This window comes from Arachis duranensis, chromosome 4, assembly GCF_000817695.3.
Source record: "Arachis duranensis cultivar V14167 chromosome 4, aradu.V14167.gnm2.J7QH, whole genome shotgun sequence".
Lineage (NCBI taxonomy): Eukaryota > Viridiplantae > Streptophyta > Magnoliopsida > Fabales > Fabaceae > Arachis > Arachis duranensis.
Window position 1 is genome coordinate 102,173,861 of NC_029775.3, and position 8,392 is coordinate 102,182,252.

An 8,392-nucleotide genomic window follows, 5' to 3' on the forward strand; every position below is an offset into this window, starting at 1 on the left:
TGTTGATCATATCTTGAATCTTTTATCTTATTTGCCTCCTCTCCATGGTTTATATTTTAGCATTGTTGTTCCACTAACTGATTGTGATGAACTAAGAAAGAGTTCTCATTACTTCTTTGTTATGTTCAATCAAATGAGAATTAGTGTTTTAATTGAATCAAATAATTTACTGTCATGAAAACTAAACTATGCAGAATGCTATAGTATATTGCTAGAGAATTGATTTCTTTTCCTATTATTATTTTTAATTACGTGATATATAAGACCTTTTGTCCACAAATACTTTCCACAAGTTTAAGGAATTACTAGTCTTATTCTTGTAGGCATTAGGTGTGTGTTCCCGTGCACATTATTTGTTATAGAATGAATGCTAACAAAATTGAATCCTTGCCTCTGCCCTCTGTAACTAGGAAGTATATTGAACCACAAATGAATTGCAGAAGCGAGCTATAACTCAACTTCATTTTACAACTTTGTTAGATATTTTGTTCTGTTTTAAGTATCAATTATATATGATATGTTGCAGCTGCTGAAAAATGAAATATTTATCATATGTTGCTGCCTCTTATAAGTGAATTATATATGATATGATGCAGCTATATGAATCTGAATTATATATGCTGTGCTGCAGGGTTTGATGCAAGTTTTTCAAGACATGATGCCGGCGTTAGAGCATCGACTATACTTGAGACATCTGTATGCCAATTACAAGAAAGCATATGGAGGTGGGACTATTTTGCGGGACCTAATTCTATCAATAGCTAAAGCTACATATGTGGAGGAATGGGAGAGGAGGATGACTCAGCTAATGAACATCAACCGTCAATGCTATGAAAAGTTAGCATTATTGGATCCAAAGCTCTGGTGCAAGAGGCACTTCACATTTCTTGCTAAGAGCGACATGTTGATGAATAACATATCTGAAGCTTTCAATGGTAAGATCTTGGAGGTAAGAGACAAGCCCATACTTACTATGTTCGAGTGGATTCGGTGTTATTGGATGTCTCGGTTTGCTGAAAAAAAGAAGAAGGCCGAAAAATATGAGGGTACAATCATGCCTAAACATAAAAAGAGGCTTGATGTCATTGCTACGTGAGCTATGGAGTGGCAAGCAAGATGGGCTGGAGGACTGAAATACGAAGTTTCTCATAAGAGCTGGATGATTGTTGAGAGGTTTGTGGTTGACTTGTTGGCTGAAACGTGTAGCTGCAGATTTTGGGGGTTATGTGGAATGCCCTACCCGCATGCTTGTTATACTATATTCGAGAAAGGGGACAATCCAGAAGATTATTGCAGCAACTTCTATAGCCCAGCAGCCTATGTTGCAACTTATGGTAACTTAGTTTCTCCAATTAATGAAGAAAATATGTGGCCGAAGGTTGAGTGTGACACCATCATACCTCCCATCTTTAGGGTGAAACCAGGAAGACCACGGATGGTGAGGATCAGAGAACCTGATGAGAACCGTTCTCAGACAAAGCTAAGGAGGACGGGTTCATCTGTTACATGTAGCAACTGCGGCCAATATGGACATAATAGAAGGCATTGTCCCAATCCAATAGTGTCAGGTATCATGCAAATCTGAACCTACAAACTGTTGTTTTACTATTTTAAATTCGAAATTATAGGGTATTTGAGGTGTCTAGTGGATTAGGTTGTGATTAGTATAACGTATGGTGTATGAAAATTTATTATGCTGTGTTGTAAATTGTTGTGAATTGATTTGGATTACAAACAAATTATGCTGCCTTATAAATAGACTATAAGATGATTATCAATTGATTATGCTGTGTTATAAATCTCTCTTGTAAATGGATTATAAATTCATTGAAAAAAGAGCTGAATATTCATGTTGCAATCTGCTGTTTACCTGATTTCAGAACCTGGTCTTGCTGCTGCCGCCAACGGAGAAGATCCGAATGCTGCTGACACTGTGCCTACTGCTGCGCCTGCTCCTGCTGCTGCTGCTGATCCTGCAGCTGCTGTTGACACTGATCCTGCTGCCGACAACAGATCCGGTGTGAATATCCGCATATCTGAGTGAATAAGGCAAACAGGGGTAGGCAGGGGAAGAGGAAGGGGCAGGGGAAGGGGTAGAGGAAAGGGTACAGCTGCATCTTCACAACCACTCCCCACCACACCTGCATCTTCCCAACAGCTACCCACCACACCTGCTGTTGCTGCCTCCACTCAACCATCTCCCATACTTGCAACTTCAACTTCTCAGGCTCCAACCACATCCACCAGTGCAGTGGCTCCAACCATAGCCACCTCACAACAAGCCTTACCTCTTGAAGGGCCAGCCTCCCAGCCTCTCCTAGCTGTGACAAGTGCAAAATCTCACCAAGCACCTAGAGCATCTTCTCAACCTTTACCAAAGACAAAGGTGTTTGGTGTGAGGAGAAGTGGGCGGTTGAAGTTATAGGAGTGATGAAGCAAAAAAGGGCACCTAGTCTACATATAGACCTAAGTGATGACTGAAGTATCTTTATATTTATAGTTAGGGTTGTTGGGGTTGCTGTTAAATAATATATTTTGTGATGAATTATGTCTATGTGGCCACTGTTTATTATGTGGATAGGACCACTATTTTGATATTTTGTAATCAGGTTGGACCACTTTTAATTGTTGCACTTCTTGAATCTTTATTTTGGATTAGCTATATGTGGCATATTATATGACCACTTATGTTATGATATTTTGTGTAAGTATAGTTTACAGGAACACTTAATGAAAATATATGTAGCATATTTTCTGGCCACTTCTTGTTGCAAGTTGTTGTCACTTGTAAAAATTTAAATATTCACATTAATAAAGTTGCTTCCTAACTATCATTTGTTATACACAAAAAATACATCAAAGTGCAAAATTGATTCAAACTAAATATAATTAACTTTAATTGGATTGAAGCCATACAATCTCTTATAATACAACTTCATAGCACAGATAACTCTAAACTCTTGCAAACCACATTCCAATTATTAAGACTAGCAAAAACATAAATAGCATATATTGCATTTTACATTGAATTTTCATATTGTCATCCAACCTCCCAACTTGTTCTTGGAGAATATTCAACTCATCACATAATCTACCCACACAAGCATCTATTTCTTTGGCTTCAACCATTAATCTCTCTATCTCCATGTTTAGCCTCTCTATCTTTCTTTCTTGTGCATCCAATTTCAATATTTCAGCTTCCAACTTAGCAGAATTTTGTGTTCCAACAACTCCAACAGCAGCAGCAGTAGACACGTTAATTCTTGCACCAAATTTATCAACCCACTCAAAAAATTTGAATCTTCTGTTAGGGTAAGAAATAAATCTTCTATTAGGATTCTTTGTTGTTCCTGAAATTTGAAGACTCAGAGTGTCACCACAAAAACAGTGAACCCGCCTTTCCTTTTTCTTTGGCCACCCATTCTTTGCACCGTCATCAACCTCAATCCAATCAAAATCATCAATCCACTCAAAAAAGTTGTATTTTGGTATCTTCCCACAAGTAACATACCTCCTACCATGGTCAGAAATGGCTGAGGAACGGTGGACGGTTACTGCCTCTCCACAGAAACACAGGTGTCTTCTTTCCTTCGAGTACGAGCTCCTAGAAACACAGCTTTTCGAAGAGAGAATGAATGAGGTTCCTTGACTATGAGCCATAAATTTGGAGAATATGAAAACTGAAAATGGAAAAGGGAGAAGAAGAGAAACCTCAAAACTGCAACGAGAGTGTTTATAGGGAGAAGACAAGGGTAAATAAGTCATCAAATGTTGCTTGGTTATCATCGGTCGTTTGTTGCTTGGTTTTGGTGTCGGATTTTGCAATCAGGTAAAATCATAGTTACATGAATTCACTAATCAGGTAGCGTATGTATCGCATGCAAATTCGCTTATATTGCATACTAATTCATTTGTGAAATATCATATGTATATTTTTCACATATGATATACTGCATACCTATTTTCGTATCGAAACGTATTACGTTCTATATAACTATGAATAAAATTATTATCATTTATCATCTAATTAATGAATAAAGTTTTTTTTTTGAACAAACAAACAGTCTGTTCCATTGTATTTATCTGAAATGGCGCCTCCGAAGATTCGAGGCGCGCTTAACATTGGATTTCAATTGATGATCACAATCGAAATCTTGATCGCGAATCTCATCAACTACAAGCTTGCCAAGATTAAGAATGGATGGAGATTTTCCTTGGGAATAGGGGCAGTTCCGGCAATTATTTTGTGTTTGGGAGCAATTTTCTTAGATGACACGCCAAACTCCATGATCGAAAGAGGTAAACAAGAGAAAGCTAGAAAAATGTTGCAACGAATTCGCGGCATTGATGATGTGGATGAGGAGTTTCAAGAACTTGTGAATGCAAGTGAGGAAGCGAAAAAAGTGGATAATGCATGGAAGAATATTATAGAAGCAAAATATAGGCCTCAACTTGTTTTTTGTTCGTTGATTCCATTCTTTCAACAATTCACTGGGATCAATGTGATTATGTTCTATGCGCCCGTTCTTTTCCAAACTTTAGGGTTTGGGAGTAATGCTTCTCTTATGTCTGCTGTCATCACCGGTGGAGTCAATGTTGTTGCCACCATTATTTCTATATTTTCTGTTGATAAATTTGGAAGAAGGATTTTGTTTCTTGAAGGTGGCATTCAAATGTTACTTTGCCAGGTAAAAGTTAGTTACAACATGCATGCTTCAATTTATCATCAATTTATCAATTATCATATATAAACTTGCATTTAATTTGTATTGGTGAAAGTTCAGAATATATGTCATCCAATCTATCCAAGAATAAATAGAATTAACTAACTTTAATTTGCACTTATGAACATTCAGTAAATTATTATGTTTACTTATAAAAGTTCTTAATACTGAGAAATCTTTCATTAATAAATTTAGTTGTAGAAAACTATCATTTTTATCACATTATTATCTTTTATAAATATAAAATTAATTCTTTTATTTATGAATAAATTTGATACTATTCTGATTTTTTATGAGTATAAATAAAAGTTTACTCTTTCATTATTACTATATTCTTTCCATGGATAAATTTGGAAGAAGATTTTTGTTTCTTGAAGGTGGAATCCAAATTTTGTTTGTCAGGTAAAAATTAAGAATGAATTCTGTTAATTGTTTCTTTACTTGATCTTATAAAGTGTGATGTATCATATACAAGACAGACTTTCTCTTGTATGTTTTCTTTTGTCACTTAAATCTTGTATCAATTTTGCTATTGGTATATCAAATATTAATCGCTAAATTAATTATATATATATATATATATATATGAGTTGAAATATGAAATATATATTAAAAATGTATATAACAACATATATATTTATACACAAATATATAATGATTGATTTAGTGGTTAATTTTTAGTTTATACATAATATCTTTTTATCTTGTATAGTATATGTAATTAAATTTTACAAAGTTAATTGAAATAAAAATTGAGATGATTTATTTAAAAAAGCTAGTTATATCATAGGAGTTAAGTTTTAAAGTCGATTTTTAAATTAATCACACACATTAAAATAGTCTTGACAGAAATTTTAATTGTACCAATTACTTTTTAAAATTGACAAAAATGTATTACATAAACTTTTAACAATGTGATGAGGCACTTATGAAAGGAAAGGACTAATGTAATGTATTTTTTTCGATGTCAAAAATGTAATTGATATAATTGAGATTTGATGAACTATTATTTTAGGGCAATCTGAGAAATCATTTGGGGATTGAATAACTGAATACATTACTACATAATTAATTTAGAAAATAAGTGAGAATGATTGTTTAATTTGCAGATTGCGGTTGGAGCTATGATCGCTAAGGAGTTTGGGGTGAGTGGTGTAGGTTCATTTAACAAAGGAGAAGTGAACCTTCTTTTGTTCTTTATATGTGCATACGTGGCATCATTTGCATGGTCATGGGGCCCACTTGGATGGTTGGTTCCCAGTGAAATATGCTCTCTTGAAATAAGATCCGCAGGACAAGCCATCAATGTTTCGGTTAACATGCTCTTCACTTTTATCATAGGCCAAGTTTTTCTCATGATGCTTTGTCACTTGAAATTCGGTCTTTTCTTCTTTTTTGGCGGTTTTGTAGTTATCATGACTATTTTTATTGCATTCTTCCTTCCTGAGACAAAGAATGTCCCAATTGAAGAAATGAATAGTGTGTGGCGATCACATTGGTTTTGGGCCAGATTCATTCCTCAAGACATGGTTAATAGCCATGCTCATCTTCAGGATCTTTAGTTTAATTTCTTTCATTTAATTAGATTAGTTTTTATGTATTATCTTATGTTGCTACAAATAATATATATCATTTAGTACAATTTACAATATTTAGTACATGTTTTTGCTACTTCTCTTCTAATCTTAATTATAGTATATAATAGTTTAATAAGACCAAAATTATTTATTGAAAATTACTAATTAATTATAAATGATGTATTAAACTTTAAATATTTATTTTATATCATGTTAATTTATTGAATAATAAAACAAATGGATCTTTGAAAAATTTTGCAATAAACATATAAGTTTATTTGTAAGGATGAAAAGATTACCAAATAAATAAATAAATAAATATATCAGAAATTTAATTTTGCGATAAAGTTCTATATATGTTCACTAAAAAAAGAAGAAAATATCAAATAAATTCAAAAAGAATTTTAACATTGAACCTTTGTCCTTCTCCCACATGGATCTAAAAAATATTAGAATTTTATAATTTTTTCAAAGAATGAAATGAAATTAAAGACCAAAAGAAAGATCAAATAATGTGTTTGCTATTGCGATTTTTTAGAAAGCTTCGCATTATAATTTTTCAAGAATTTATTTGATTTTCTTTTTATTATTTTAGAAACTTATAATAAGTCCATTATACAAAATTTTTAGAAACCTATTTGTTATATTGTTCTCATTTATTATTTTGATTAATGTCTATAAAAATAGTTTTATAATTTTATTTCTAAATTTTTTAATTTTATTAATTTATTGTTTAAGTGTTAGCAAAAAATAATTAATTTTGTTGGTCATCTAATATCGGTCATATCAAAATATTTGGTAATTCCAAATTTAATGTAAGTTATCTCAAAAAAATTTTACAAGAAAGTACTTGTATGGTGTTTTTTTTAAAGAATTTTATTAATGATAATGGTTAATAATTTTGAATTTCCTATGAACTTAGTATTGAGTGTGTTTTTTAATGGAAATATATAGTTTGATCAATCATGATGTAAGGAAATGTGATGTGATGAGGAAAATGGTACAAACTATTTCATTATTATTAATTTTTAATCTTATGTAGCAGATTTCGGTGATTCCAAAGTTTCACAATTTTTTAAAACGTGGTTTAGTTTGCAGCGGTTTTAAACTGTGACAACTTTAATTTTTATATGAAACATTGCCACAATTAATTTTGTCATTTGCAATGGTTACTCCAACGATGAAAATCGCTGCTAATCGTTTGGCCACAAAACATGGGACAGTGGTTGCTACGTGTTATCCAACCATTTTGTAACGGTTAAAATCGTCACTCAACTTTGAAAAAATGGCCACAAATCTCCCGTGCATGTTTATTTAGTGATATATACTAGTGCGATCCGATATCACTTCCAACATTAAGAAATGGCATCATTTTTTTTTTTTTATTTAAAAGAAACATAAACCAACCAAGAAGAGACTTTCTTTAGCTCCATAAATATATATCCCTCATGCAATGGATATGTCACCAATATGAATTGTACTCCATTATCTTGGAATCAAAATGAGTCTAATAATTGTGATGTCATATGCATGCCTTATATAAGTAAAAATCAGTAATGATCCATGACAAAGATTATACGACTACCCACAAATACTTCTTCACTGAAAAAAAATTTCTATACCAGTTTTTGATGATGATGAAATCAACAAAAGCAACTTTTGTAGTTGGCAAAAATTAACATTACACACAATTGGAGCAAATAGTTTGAAAGATCATCTCATTCAAACAAAAATTCCTCCACAATTCAGCATTGAGCCAGAAAGAACTGTCGGCACAGAATTAGAAAAGTATAAGGAATGAAAGTCTCAGACTATTAGCTTATAGTTTGGTTACTTACATCCATGGATGAGCCTCTCAAGAATCAGATGCTTAATTGTAATTTTGCCTATCAAGTGTGGGAGAAGATTCAAGATTTTTTTTTTTCGAAATCTTCAAAGGCTTAAATCAAACATCTCAAATCTTAGTTCAAGATGATCAAGAAAGAAGGTCTTTCAACAGCAGCAGATTATCTTAGTAAAATTCATATACTAAAAGAAAAAAGGTATGTCGCCATCCACACTTTTTTCTTGCCATGCTTAAAAGCATGGCCA

At 32.7% G+C, this 8,392-nt stretch overlaps 1 protein-coding gene across 1 annotated transcript; it reads left to right on the plus strand.

Annotated features, from left to right (window-relative positions):
- The first annotated feature begins 1,099 nt into the window (after positions 1-1,099).
- Positions 1,100-6,365, plus strand: LOC107485301 (sugar transport protein 10-like). Its single transcript, XM_016105815.3, has 5 exons — positions 1,100-1,568; positions 1,881-2,018; positions 3,762-3,829; positions 4,065-4,688; positions 5,834-6,365. Exons 1-5 carry the CDS (start codon positions 1,100-1,102, stop codon positions 6,284-6,286), a joined length of 1,752 nt encoding a protein of 583 aa, XP_015961301.1. The 3' UTR covers positions 6,287-6,365.
- The last annotated feature ends 2,027 nt before the right edge of the window (positions 6,366-8,392 follow it).